Here is a 15,287-nt window from a genome sequence, read left to right as displayed (position 1 = left end):
TTTTAACTAATGACCTGATATAATACTGATTTTGGCAGTAACTCATTTTTTTCAAAAATGGCGTTTATCGCGTTTTGGAACCAAACTCTTCATATATATATATATATATATATATATATATATATATATATATATATATATATATATATATATCCATGTTTAAGGACAGGAACTTAAGTAAACTCTGGTTTGTTAAATTTCTGTTATTCAATTACAAAATTATGATCTGTACAAATCATACATCTGTGCTCAACAAAACAAATTGCATGCATGATGTCACTACCTAATTTACTTTTTTCTAATTAAATGACAAAGCATACCTCTTCTACTTTTGTACAGACATTGACACACTTTTCTTTCTCTAGTCTCTCAGACTGTAGTATTGGAGAAGAAGGTTATGTTGCTTTATATTCAGCTGTGAGATCAAACCCATCACATCTGATAGAGCTGGATCTCAGTGGAAATGATCCTGGAGAATCAGGAGTTAAACTCATCCATGATTTAATACAAGATCCCAAATGTGCACTGAAGAAAGTCAGGTGATTACAACTTTAAAATATTAACACACCAGACACAGATGTAAAGATATAAAGTGTATTAAACTACAGTGAATATATCAGACCAATAAGCTGATGCAGAGCATGTAATTTGAGGTATTAGTACTATTATCAAAAATTAAATATGTATCAAAAACTAAATTTACAGCCGTTGTACTAGTTTATTAAATTTAAACTATAATTACAATTTTGTAGCTTATTTTGACAGATTTAGTTTAGAATAATGCAGAAGACTGTTTTACTGTACACATAACCAAATATAATGGTTATATCAGTTATATATATCAGTGCCATTGTTTTTTCTCAAGATGCACATCATTAATGTTTTTGTAAGATATGTTTGTAAAAACTACTTTCATGTCCTAATATAACTAAGGCCTAGTTCTGGATACCCTGACCGGGAAACTGACCCAATGTCTCTAACACACAAGAAATCATGCTGTTATCACCGGGTTTGTTAGACACTTTTTAAACTGAATCTATCAGTTACAGTAGTATATAAGAAATTTCTCTATTTCCGCATTTACTGCAGTAGCACTTGAGTTGTCATAATTTAACCCAAAACTATACTGAACCTGTAAGAAGGATGTGAACCGCAATAATTATTTTAACACAAAAACAATATGATGTTGAGATGTAAAGTGATGTTGTTGTGTCTGTAGATTATTGAAGAATCGTGCTGCAGAAGAAGCTTGTGTTTATCTGAATGAAGTTCTTGATGTTGATCCATTACTGTTAAAAGAACTGAATCTGAGTGATAATAAACTGGGAGATCTGGATGGAAAGAAACTCTCAGCTCTATTGATGGACTCTCATAGTAAAGTGAAGAAAATCATGTGAGTTGACTCTTCATACAGTACAGTATAGTACAGACTGTCAGATGATGATGATGATGATGTTGTTTCTTCTGTTTAGACTGAATGATTGTGAGCTGACAGAGAAACAATGTTCAGCTGTAGCTGCTCTTCTCTTCTGTGTGAAAGAGATTGAGATGAACAACAGTCGTCTGATGGATTCAGGAGTTAAACAGATCTGTGATGAACTCAAGAAACGTCAATGTCAACTACAGATACTCAAGTAAGAAAACATCTATCACATCATCTTCTATACTCCTACTTAAGCATAAATGCAAGCACTAAAGCATGTTAGCTCTGTAATAAAATCTTGTCATGTTTTGTGAAAAGCATGATCTATCCTGCTTCTACAGCAATTGATTTTTTTGCAGTTATGCTAATTGTAAAAATACTATGTGTTTTGTACTCTTCACTAGATTGTCCAAGTGCAGTATTGGAGAAGAAGGTTATGTTGCTTTATGTTCAGCTGTGAGATCAAACCCATCACATCTGATAGAGCTGGATCTCAGTGGAAATGATCCTGGAGAATCAGGAGTCAAACTCATCTATGATTTAATACAAGATCAAAACTGTGCTCTCAAGACAGTGAGGTGAGCTGTGCTAAAAAAATACAAAATAAATCATACACACACACACACACACACACACACACACACACACACACACACACACACACACACACACACACACACACACACACACACACAAACACACACACACACACATTCTGGTTTCCATGTTTTGTGGGGACATTCCATAGACGTAATGCATTTTATACCATACAAACTGTATATTATAAAACGGGCAGTTCTGGTTCTTCATTCTGATTGGTTGAAACGCGTTCTAAGCCGTGATAAAATACACCGGTAACCTCACGGTTCAGACCACATTACATAAGTATCACTGCGCCACTGTTGCTGCGTATTGATTTATGAAAATAAACACCACAGTCTTTAATCATATTTTTAATTTGTCTACAATTGCACAATTAATGGCGATATCCAGATGAATGTCAATAAATATTGTTGAGTCATCTCGTCGATTGGGTTACCTCGAAGCATTGGGTTACCAGTGCATTTTATAACAGCTAAGGGGGTTTAGGCACTCCGCTTCGCGTCGTGCCTAACAACGCCCCTTAGCTGTTATAAAATGCACTGGTAACCCACTGCTTCTCGGGGTTTATTGCTTTATTCTATTCCCCTAACCTACCCCATTCCCTAACCCCAACCATCACAGAAACCTTTCTCCTACTTCACATTTTCAAAAAAAAATCATTTTGTTTGATTTATAAGCTTTTTTCCTCATGGGGACATCAAAATGTCCCCACAAGGTCACAAAAATACTGGTATTCCTATCTTTGTGGGGACAATTGGTCCCCACAACGTGATAATTACCAGGTACACAAACACACACACACACACACACACACACACACACACACACACACACACACACACACACACACACACACACACACACACACACACACACACACACACACACACACACACATATATATATATAGGGGAGAACAGTGGCAAAAGTAATGCGGGATGAAAGTAATAAAGCGATTTTCTCCGAGCCCTGATAAAATTTGCATCCCAAACTATGACCATATCTTTAGCACGCAAACCCTTGACAGAGCTGACAAATATCACGTTATTTACTCACCGTTTTCCCCATGTAGAACCAGAAAGCTGTTCTCAACCATGATAAGTAAATTGCTAAAGCAGTCATTTTTTCTTGTAACACATTGTGTTTCTGGTTTCATGTGTTACAGTACTGATCAATCTACAGGTTATTTATTGCTGTAAGATATCCTAAAGTTTGACCTCTCAGAGTTTTTCAAAATAAAAGTTAATCGGGTTTAAATGTGAGGAGATCATGTCAGGATGAAAATATCACTTGTTACTTTTGTCCCACTGCTAATACTGTACTAGTACTAGTACCGTTGGTTGCTTTTGAAACATTTAATAAAACTGAAATTTAAAATGAAAGTGTAATTTCATTATTTTTTACAAAGAAAAATGACAGAATATGTTTGCAGTCTTTAGGGCCCTGTTTATGCGTGGTTTTTGAAAAAGCTAAATTTTTAAGTCACTGATATAAGTCCACAAAACTAATTCTAAACATGTTTTCCCAAGACTTTTCAAAACAGGATCTAGTAGTCTAGAGTTTTTTCTTCAAAATAATGTGAAAATCATTCGGCCTACTCATTCACATAAAGCAATATATTGATTTACAAGTTCTAAGACACTTTTGCTTGGGAAAGGCTGTATGCGTGGAGGCGGGATAGCTCCTGAATAATCAGTGATTGACAGCTAAGAGACAAAAGGGTTGCATAATGAGCCACATAATGAGCCTTGTGGGGATGTTCAAGAGGAATATAACTTTCTCTGTAGTAAACAGAGTATGCGTGCACACGCGAGTGATCCTGTGTTTAATAAACTTGCTGTGCGGCAATATGCGCTTAGACGCAACTAAATAAAGATTGTATTGTTTGCAATCGCATATTTTATAAGAATACCAAAATCCGTGTCGAGTTTCCTGACTCGTGTGTTTGTTTATGCGTGTTCCCCTCGCGTGAAATATTTGACGGAAGAACAAAGAAACACTCGCGTCTGGAGATAGTGACACACATACGCAAGTAAATAAGGATTTAGATGTCGTGTTTGGTGCATTCGGATGAAACGACAAGGAATGGAGAGACTGGGTTGTGGGTTGCGTATCCATTTACTGCAGGATGCACGAGTTATGCATATGGATGTCTCTGCTCATTCACTTCAATGGCGCGGGGGTGTGGCGATCTCACCTCATTACAGATAATCATGTAACAAGAGAGAGACGGTACTTCTCCTCCTTCTCATACAGTTTACACCGAATGACAATATATGTTTATTATCTCACTTACATCATTTAAAAGCTGACATTCCAAGCATTATGTAGACATTTATCTTTTGTTTCTATGACATGTATTTGTTAAGTTACAGTTTATTTTTCTGATGCGTTTGAGAAAGGACTTCATTGAGGGACAGAGAACAAAACGCGCATCATGTTTATTTTCTTAATTTTGCGAAAAGCACAACATTCTGTTTTTATTGGGAGTGGACAGAAAAAAACTAGACACTTTAACGTTTTAAATGATGTATAAATCATATCTGTATGTCCAAAATCAGCAGAGTTATCTAAGTCTCTTTGCGGAGTGAATGAAAAATAAAGAGCTTGTGGCGCCCGCGCCGCAGTCGACCCCAGAGTGTTAACAAGGTCAAAGTCCCATATATTTACTAAAAACAAGTGTTACACAAAAATCTATCTTGTTCTGTTGTGTTACAATACGCTACTTATGTTCAAAGTGAAATTATACTGAAGTCCTTTTACATTGGTTCAAAATTCCACCTGGTATTGATAGACCACACTTGCGAGTTACTAACCACATCAAAATATATATCTCCGTCTAAAACATTATCTTTTAAAATTCAGTTTTACTGAAAAATTTAACTTTCGCCCCCGCTCTCCCCTAGTAATCTTCAGCATCAGCAACATTTTCTATATTTTTTACATCAAGTTTAGTTTACTTGAATCTAAGTTTTGTAACTTTGTTTTCTTCAGGTTATTGAAAAGTTCTTCTGCAGTTGAAGTCTTCAAGTATCTGAGTGAAACTCTTGATATAAATCCTTTACTCCAGAGAGAACTGAATCTGAGTGATCATAAACTAGACAACACAAGAGTGAAACAGATCTGTGATCTACTGAAGGATAAACACTGTAGACTCAATACACTCAGGTGAGGATTTTAAGTTGTCACATTCTTACTCCCTTTAGGTTCTATGTCCACTAAAGCTTTATAAATGCTGCTGATATGCAAGGCACTTTTCTACTTAAGGTGCAGCGTTTTTTGAGCTGAGATGTTTTTGTTGCTTTGACACAGAATATCTCTGAAAGTAATGTAGTACTAGTATCTAACTTTGCACATAGTTTGTTTAACCAACATTAAATTGTTAATAAAAAATGGTATAGTAGTACAGTAGTACAGCTTCGCTTCTTCCCCTTTCCTTGAAGATCTTTTACAAGTTTATGTAGAGGAGCAGCATATTTAGCAAAGCCTTTTACAAACCTGCAATAGTAGAAAGCAAAACCAAGAAAACAATGCACCTCATATACAGTAGTCTAACGTCTCTATTCAACCACTGTATTCATTTTATCTGGATCTGTAGATACTCCTTGGGGAGAAATAACATGGCCTAAATATTTGACTTGCTGCTGGAAAAAATTACATTATTTGAATTTGAATTTCAAATTCTATTGTTAAATATGACTAAGTACCATCTCTAAAAATGTTGCTCAACAGAACTGGAACAAATTACAACATTGTCTAAATAAGACTGAAAACGCTGGTCGCCAAAAGTTCTCTCCATCAGTTGTTAAAAAGTACTTGGTGTATTACAAAGCCCAAAGGGCAATCGATTGTACTCGAAAGGCCAAAAGGTGTAAAGAATGGCGCTTTCTCTTTGTCCTTCTGGGCAACGGGAACTTGATTATATCCACTTAAAGGCTCCACGTAAAGCACTGAGCACAATTTAAAGCATCCAATTATTCTTTGATCTGTGACAACGGATAAGCATTCTTTCGCGTCTTGGCATTAAGTGGCCTATAATTAACACAGAGTTATATTTCACCATCCTTTTTCTGTACAAAAACTATAGGTGAGGAATATGTACTGCAACTGGGACGGTCTATTCCTTAGCAGTTCATTAATATGTGCTTTTACTTGCTCATATTGAGATGAAGATAGCGCTGTAAATGGGGGCATTTTCAAAAACAGTTAATTCATGTGGAACTAAATAAGATCTCCCTTATCCTTACTAAACACTGAACAAAAGCAAGTTAAAAGACTCTGGACCTGTTCTGATTCTGTAGCAGTTAACTCAAGCCAGAGATGTTTACCACTATCAGGGGGAAGATCTCCTAACACTCTTATGGCTTGATCACAAACCACAACTTCAGTGATTTTGTGGGGTTAACACTGCATTGTTCTGCCAAACGCATGCAGTGTGAAATGAAGCAGGGTTAGAATGTAATGACTTTAATTAAACACAGGAAAAGCAGCTAATCAAGGTGTTCAGGGTTGTTTGATAGTTACAGACAGGTGTGTTGGAGACTACTGACCTAGGGTTTAGGAATGCACAGTGTAAAATGTCAGATTATGAATATCTGGGGTTATCTCTTAACCACTTGTTAAGTTTGAACAGTGTGAAACATGAAAAAGATAACCCAGGATTCAGATAACCCAGGGTTAACAATTTCAGGTGTGATTAGTTGGTCATTTTAACATGGAGGTCTATGGGAATTGACTCCCTTTTGGTGCCTCTAGCGGCCATTCGATGAATTGCAGTTTAAGTCACTTCTGTGTTGGCTTAACTTTAGAGACCGAAAGGTGGTCCCTTGGTTGCCACTGACCAATCAGGATCGAGTATTCCAGAGAGCCGTGTAACAGCTAATGTTAATGAAAACACATTTTTAAAAGTGTTAGCTTTACATTATTAATAGGAAAAACTAATTATTTGTTGGGGGGTCTAATGCCATTTTTCATTCTGACTTACTCATTCTGACAGTTAAAGAGTTGGATTCTCATGCTAAACATAGGCAAAGTATAAAAAAAACTGTTGGACTTAAGATCTAGATCCAACCCCGCCCCCTGGATGTTGTGTTCCGCAGTGAGGACCATCTCCAGATTGGTGGAAGTACTGTGGAAGTCCTTGTATAGGCACTTATCCCGGAAGAGTGCACACACATATCAACAAGAGGAGAGCCAAGAGCGCACTTATCAAAGTGGCTAGAGGGGATACAGCAAATGCTGAAATCTCGCTGGATTACTTTTTATCCTAGTCTTACCCCCAAACCTACCCCTAAACCAAACATCTTGTGAGATTTGGGCGTTTGCTGTATTCCCTCTAGCCAAAACTGCTGCACAGGACTTGATCAAGACAGTTTTGTTGTTTTTTAGATATCACGAAATTACTGTCACCAAGGAAGTGTGTTTTTGTTTGTGAGGGAAAGATAACTTTGTGTTTGTTGTGACATATTTTTTTATTAACAAGGCCCCAGTTCGATGCTGAATTTCCTTTTAAAGTGAAACTGAAATAAAATACATCAGATCAAATATATGTGTTTTGTTGGCAAACAACACAAATGTATAATGAATCAAAAGTTATGAAGGGATAATGCAAAGGTATATTGTGTGCATGTCGTACTTATGACTCTTTAGCCCCGCCCACAGTACCCCTCCAGGAGCTCTGCTGATTTCAGAAAGAAGCGGTACAGCTGATCTGTCTTTTATAGGTCTTATATAGGTACTCAAGATTAACATGAGATTTGCAGAAACTGTGTGTTATGTGACCTTTGATCTGTTATGACTCTCACTATATCTACAGGTTTTCTGGATGCCACATTACACAGGAATACAGTAATGTCTTGATATCAGCACTGTCTTCAGTCGGTTCACATCTGAGAGATCTGGATCTGAGTGACAATAAACTTAGTTATGACGGAATAAAGCAGCTTGGGGCTCTACTGAAGAATTCAGATTGTAAACTGCAGAAACTACGGTCAGTATTAATTTGATTCAGTTGCAGTGCTATGACCGAAATATTCAGGAGAATAACCAACTGCTGAGTTTAGGGCAGGAGAAGAATAAATTAAATTAAATAAAAAATTAAAGGTCCCATACACTCTAAAATAGCTGGATTATTTTTGACCCATAATGGACAGAACACACTGCTGGGTTAACATTGACCAAATGCTTGATTGTTTTAACCCAACTGCTGGGTTATTATTACCCATGGTTGCACAAACCAACCCAACATTGGGTCATATTTAAACCAGCATTGGGTAATTATTAACCCAGTGTTGTGTTCTGTCAAATATTTACCCATTGTGGGTCAACCCAGCCATTTTTTGAGTTTATTATGGCCATTTTTACAATATAAGTCTCAGGTGTGCCTAGAATGTTTCTGTGAAGTTTCAGCTCAAAATACCCCGCAGATCATTTATTATAGCATGTCCAAAAGTGCTGTTTTCATATGTGTAACTTAACTTTACATGCAAATAAGCTACTGCTTTCAGTAAAAAAACTGATTCCTGTGAAAACAGGGAAAATCGTATATTAAGCCACATTAGTGTTACAGCTTTTCTCTGTATTTTTGTTTTGTAGGTTAAGAGCATGTGGTCTGACACATGAAGGTTGTTCTGTTCTGACTTCAGCTCTGAATTCAAACCCATCACACCTGAGAGAGCTGGACCTGAGTGAAAATAAACTAGAACTCTCAGGAGTTGAAAACCTTTGTGATCTACTAAAAAATGCACAATTCAAGCTGGAAACACTCAAGTTAGTATCTTTTCATTTTTTTGTTATCTCAGTAAAAAAATGGCCCCTTTACAGAAAGATAAGTCAGTGCGCTCTGTCAACGAGCGACGGCTTGTGGTGCCAACTCAAAAAAATATTTTCGCGTATCTTCTCTGGAGCTGTTCCACATCTGCGGAATGATCTGCTGGTCACGACACAATCTGCTGACTTTATAGCTGTCTTTAAGAATCAGTTAAAGAACCATTTCTTCCGCCAATATCTTCCTACCTCATAGGGCTTACTATCTTTCTCTACTTTCTTCTTTTTTCCTTTATCTCTACATTCTTACATACATTCTTTAAAAAAAATACAAACCAACCCTCATCTATGTATACTGTGTTAGACTTGATGTGACTAGTTCTAGTGCACTATTGCTGTTCTTGTGTTGCTATAATTTCTACTGTTACCACATATGTTAGTCGCTTTGGACAAAGGGGTCTACTAAATTACTACATGTAAATGTAAATTAAGGAAGTGGTTTACTAAGAATGAATAAGTCTGGTGTAAAAGAAACCCACATGATCCACTACTGATAGCTTGTTGATCATCTTTGAGATAAATCATGTTATCGCTGAACATCAGGTTTCACTGATGCTTTTGTGTCATGTGAAATACCCTAGTTTGCCCATACAGAGGTGTTTACTGTGTATAACCCTGGAGAACCCACGGGTTCAAATTTGTTCGTTAGAATAAATGGGCTTTTGAATTTTCCTGGGTTCTCCAGGGTTAACGTTCATGTAGCTCAATTGGTAGATATTGCGTAAGCAGCACAAAGATTATAGGCTCAAAATCCCCACAGATAAACATTTTAGCAGTATATCACTTTGGATAAAACCATCTGTCAAATGTATAAATGCAGCAATGGACAAAAGTGGTTCAAGATGTTTTTCACTGAAAATTTACATTTAAATAAAAAAGTACAATGTATTTCATAGACATAACTTATTTAATCCTCTCTTTCTCTCTGCAGGTTGTGTTGTTGCAGTATTACAGAGAAACAGTGTGTACAACTGATTTCAGCTCTCAGTTCAAACCCTTCACATTTAAGAGAGCTGAACATCAGTGAAAATGAAATAAGAGAGTCAGGAGTGAAAAAATTGTCTGATCTACTCAGAAATACACATTGCAGACTGGAGAAATTAAAGTGAGTCAAATTCAATTACAGCAAAGAAAAATCATCTTACTGGTGTTTTGTCGTCTGGCGAATGTAAGATTAGCTCTGATTCATGCTTTTACTTTTATATTGTATACTTCTCTCTCTCTCTCAATGTAGGTTAAGAGCATGTGATTTGACACGTGGATGTTTTTCTGCACTGACTTCGGCTCTGAATTCACACTCATTATACCTGAGAGAGCTGAACCTGAGTGAAAATGAACTAGAACTCTCAATAGTTGAAAACCTCTGTGATCTACTGAGAAATTCACAATTCAAGCTGGAAACACTCAAGTTAGTAACATACTATTGAACACATTGTGTTAAAACAAGCTTAGCAGTTACTGGTTTATATAATGATTATTTTGCATCTGCTAGTTAACTTTGGGTTAGAGTAGCATTATGGGATAATACTGGGTTGGGGTCACAGCTGGACTCAAGATTAACAGTGTATGAATGTCTCAACTTAAACTGGCAAGACTTTCTATGAGGTGTTTTTAAATCTGGTTGTCATAAACAAATGAGTACCGTCCACTCCAGTAACTGATGGGAGAATGATGATGTGAGCTCCACTGCTTCACTCATTGGTAGTCACTCCCAAAACATTTGCATAAAATGCCCTATTTGGGTGGGAGTAAAAGAACACTATTTTCAAGGTTAAAGTACCATTTATTCTAGAAAGAATAAGAAAAGAAAGCTAGAAAGAAAAGAAAGTATAAATGTTGATTATGGCTAAAATTGAGGTTTTCATAAGTACATTAAGCCCTCATCTAGCGATCCCAAATGCTCTAAATAGTCATTATCATCTAAAATTATTTGTATGTTTTCTGAGAGATGTACTTTCCTTTAAATGCTTAATCTAATGCAAAGATGCGTCTCCATCCACATGCATGACTGACATTTTGGTTTTAAAACATGCAGGAATTAGTAAATAAAGTGCAGTACTTGCCTGAAGAGTTATTAAGAGAGATAAAATTTGGGACTTGATTGATGTTAAAAGATTTATTAAGAGGGATAAGACATGAAAACAATCTTTCTCGCGCTGACTGACTGATCTGAAGCATGCACACAGGCATGGGAGTGCTCAACCCATGAGATATACACACATAGACAGAAATACAGTTTTTAAAATATTTGTTTTGACCAGAATTCACGCACATAAAATCTGTTATGTATTAAGTGAATGTTTGGTTTATATTTTAAACATATCAATAGCTTCAAGCATACAGATGGTTGAAAGCACTTTTGTAATTTAATTCTGTCAGTAAAGAATTACCATAATTGATTTCTCTGCAGGTTGTGTGGATGCAGTATTACAGAGACAATGTGTGATAAACTGATTTCAGCTCTGTGTTTAAACCCTTCACATCTGAGAGAGCTGAACCTCAGTGAGAATACACTTACAGACTTAGGAGTGAAACACGTGTGTAATCTACTGAAACATTTAGATTGCAAAATGGAGAAACTAGAGTGAGTAAACTTTATTTTAGAATGAAAAACCTTCATCTAACTGATGTTTTGATGTAATTCTTTAACTTTCATATTCTCTCACTCACTTTTTCCCTCTCTATCTCACTCTTACTGTAGGTTAAAAGCATGTGGTTTGACAGATGTAGGATGTTTTGCTTTTACTTCAGTTATGAATTCAAACCCATCACACCTGACACAGCTGAACCTGAGCGAAAATAAAATAATGGATGATGGTGTGAAACACTTATGTGATCTACTGAATCATTCACACTGCAGACTGGTGAAACTGAAGTGAGTCACTCAAATACTAAATATAAAAACAAGAAAAAGTTCTGAATGATTTTGTCATTTTAAAATCAGCTTTATGAAAGATTTTGGTAATACATTACAATAAGGTTGTATTTGTTAAAATTTATAAATGTATTTGCTAACATGAACTAACAATGAGCAATTAAGCTTTTTTAGCATTTATAAATCTTTGTTAATGTTAATTAATGTCAATACAGTTCATTGTGCAAAAACTAATGTTAACAGATAGTGTACAACTTATTATTTTGAAATGTATAGAGCCTTTTACAGCCCAAGTGATCAAATAGCCTGCGCACGCATTTAGGCAACAGAAGTGGTGTTATTCCCCATCGGTTCTAGCATGTTAGCAACCCAGAAAACGGTTTCCCAGCATCAAAATGTCTGGTTGTTGCGTTTGGTTGTACTAATATAATATAGTAATATACTTATATGTATCTGGCCACTTTATATTTGGCCATCTGCTAACGTCTTTTATCCACTTCACTATAGTACACGGATCTGGTAGCTGTGTTGAAAATGTTGATAAAGTCAACTTATTAAAATAACTTTCTCTGTCTATGTTGCTTCACTGCTGATTCTTGCCATACTTCCGTTGCCAAAATGGGCGCATATGCTGCCACGTCATCATTGTTTACAAACAGTAAAAGAGTCTATTATTAATGCTGAAATTAACATCAACTAAGATTAATAAATGATGCAGAAGTAATGTTCATTGTTAGTTCATGTTAACTAATGCATTAACTAATTGTTTCAAAGCAGCTTTACATTAATAGAAGCAGGGGAAACACTGAAATAGTAGCAAAATACAACAGCTAAGATTAAACTGAACAAGCAAGCATAGTAATATATATAGAAGGGGGTGCTACGTTAAGCCAAAGTCGTCTGAATCCCAGGGATGGGAAAAAAACCTAGGAGAAAAACCCAATGGGGAAAGTCCTAGGAGGAAAAAGTTGGAAGATATATAAATATATGTTAACGGCTAAGGAGATTAGACGGGTTCAGCCAGTGGTCGTTTTGCAGGCATCACGTTTGAGGGACGGGTCAGTAGATCCGTGGCGTGTTGACCTTTACAAAATGTTGAAAAACATTTCAACATTTTAAAGCAAGACATATTATGTTTACTGTCTCAGGTGCAATTATTTGTATAAATGTTTTGTGATCTGGTGGATTTAAGGTCTCTCTGTGCTTGTCTTTTTTTCTAGCCTGAGTAACTGTAACATTACAGATGTATCTTCTTTGGCTGAGGCAAGAGCAGTGAGGTCTTTTAATATTCTTGATTTGAGGAACAATGATATAAAACCCTCATCAGAGAAGAAGCTTCGTGATGTACTACAAAACTCAAGCTGTAACCTGAGGTGAGGAAACAAAAAACCCTTTGTGCTATAATGGTGACAAACGTGGGACTAAAAGTGTATAAAGAGAGGTTAGATTAGACAAAAATTGAAAATTACTCCATGATTTACTCACCCTCAAGCCATTGTTGATGTGCATATTATCACAATCAGAGTTTTATTACAAAATGTCCTTCCAAGCTTTATAATGGTAAACAGGGATCAGGGAACAACTTCTGACTTAAAAGCCCAAAAAGGTGCATCCATCCTCACAGAAGTAATGCACAAGACTCCAGGGTGTTTATAAAGGACTTCTCAGGATAATCAATGCAATTTAGAAAAATTCCAATATTTAAAACTATAATAACTAGCATCGGTAACGGCCAAGAGATAGTCACAAGGCTTCTATACTCTTTGACGAGAGTGAGGTTTTCAGTGTGTGGGCATCATACGATGTGTAGTGGCGGATGCGAAGGCGCAGAGGAGAGACAAAAACAAAACGTCAGTCACAAATATAAAGTTATCTAAACTAAAGATTTTAATGAGATGATGGAGGATTACGATATAAACAAGAGGATATTGGGTTTAGTGAGGCTGTAGCTAAAACGACTCACAAAGCACGGTTCTCATAAGTCATTCTCACCTGATCTTATGCCCAGTACACTACATCCTACATCATACGCTGGCAATTTACTCTCGTGATAATTTTTTTATTGATAGGCTTGTCTGATAGGCTAGTTATTATATTTTATAAAGTTTCAAATATGGATATTTTTTAAGAAAGAATAAACTCCAATTGTGTTCATCTGAAACATGATGGACGTGTGTATCTCAGATGGCTTGAGGATGAGTAAATCATGGGACTGTTTTAATTTTTTGCTGAACTATCCCTTTAAATAAAAGCGTAAGTACATTTTTGTCAGAAAGTGTTATAATGTCAATGGATTTTGGTGCAGCATGACATCCTGGTTATGTCCAAGATAATGCATCTTAAATAAACAGGAGGTATTGTCCATAGGTCCACGTTCACAACTTGTACCTGGAATGGTATTTAACAATTGTGTATTTGTATGGTAGTGACACAGTTGTAATTTCAGATTTATTCACAAAAAAGTACTTGCCTTTTTTATCTGTTACTTGCTGAAAGAGCTTAACAAACAGAGGTCTATGACAAAGTTGTAGTGTTGTCAGAATTGGTCTTTGATTTATTGTTTTTTGATAATGTTTAGACATGTTTATACATATTAACTGATGCTTTACAGGTATTAAAAGACTAGTCACTGCAGCATTTTAAACATATACAGTAATAGTACGTATGAAAATGTTACTGTTATACTATTAAAGTAGAATTAACTCTTTGCATGTAATAAGAAGAGAATATATGCAAGGATATAATGGGTAAAGAGATCTGGGCTTATATTGTATGTTGTTTTACATTTTTGCATACAGACTGGGAAATGTCAGTATGTGGTCGTGGATTAAATTCTGGGACCGGAGGTCTACAAGAAAACCGGAAAACCCAAAGTCACAAGATGAGGACCCTCAGTTTTACAGTAATTTGTCTTGAATTCAGTCTCTTAAAAATCTACAGCTATTACAATTTTTGTTTATCCACACTGTAAAAAATTGCTGTAATTATTTAGCTGGTTGGCAGTAACTTACTGTAGAAGATAAAGACTGAAATGTTTCATGTTCATTTAACTTTGAACAAACTGTTGCGACTAATTAAATGTAAAATCTACAGTAAGTTACTGGCAGCTAGTTGCCAGTAATACCCACACTGTAAAAAAATGCTGTAATTATGCAGCTGGTTCCCAGTAACTTACTGTAAAAGATAAAGAATGAAAATGTTTCATGTTCATTTAACTTTAAACAAACTGTTGCCAGTAAATAACATAAATGTAAAATCTACAGTAAGTTACTGGCAGCTAGTTGCCAGTAATACCAAGTAATACTGTAATTTCTACAGAATTTTTTTACAGTGCAGTAATACTGTAATTTCTACAGACATTTTTTACAGTGCACATTTATAGTTTAAACAGCTTCAAGTAACATTGCATTATTTAATAATTATTAGTAACTATACTACTTGTAATAGACTCGAAGATTATTCATAAAATTAAAAACACACAGCCTTAATATAAACACTACCAAGGAGGATTTAGGGCCAAGCTAAAATAAAAAATAAAACCATCTTGAGATTAAAGGCATT

General features: G+C 35.8%; 1 protein-coding gene across 10 annotated transcripts in view; it reads left to right on the top strand.

The window, feature by feature from the left end:
- Window positions 1–15,287, top strand: part of LOC129452697 (NACHT, LRR and PYD domains-containing protein 3) — a 224,675-nt gene that overhangs the window by 200,663 nt on the left and 8,725 nt on the right. For all 10 annotated transcript variants that reach the window (XM_073865353.1, XM_073865361.1, XM_073865357.1 and 7 more), the window contains 13 exons: window positions 366–539; window positions 1,220–1,393; window positions 1,473–1,634; window positions 1,828–2,001; window positions 5,021–5,194; window positions 7,842–8,015; window positions 8,621–8,794; window positions 9,783–9,956; window positions 10,086–10,259; window positions 11,262–11,435; window positions 11,553–11,726; window positions 12,947–13,099; window positions 14,525–14,628. In XM_073865353.1, coding sequence (XP_073721454.1) covers window positions 366–539; window positions 1,220–1,393; window positions 1,473–1,634; window positions 1,828–2,001; window positions 5,021–5,194; window positions 7,842–8,015; window positions 8,621–8,794; window positions 9,783–9,956; window positions 10,086–10,259; window positions 11,262–11,435; window positions 11,553–11,726; window positions 12,947–13,099; window positions 14,525–14,628 — 2,159 coding nt within the window. The remainder of the gene's footprint in view (window positions 1–365; window positions 540–1,219; window positions 1,394–1,472; window positions 1,635–1,827; window positions 2,002–5,020; window positions 5,195–7,841; window positions 8,016–8,620; window positions 8,795–9,782; window positions 9,957–10,085; window positions 10,260–11,261; window positions 11,436–11,552; window positions 11,727–12,946; window positions 13,100–14,524; window positions 14,629–15,287) is intronic.

This window comes from Misgurnus anguillicaudatus, unplaced genomic scaffold (assembly GCF_027580225.2).
Source record: "Misgurnus anguillicaudatus unplaced genomic scaffold, ASM2758022v2 HiC_scaffold_31, whole genome shotgun sequence".
Classification (NCBI taxonomy): domain Eukaryota; kingdom Metazoa; phylum Chordata; class Actinopteri; order Cypriniformes; family Cobitidae; genus Misgurnus; species Misgurnus anguillicaudatus.
Note: the sequence above shows the minus strand (reverse complement) of the source record. Positions and strands in the feature narration are given on the sequence as shown.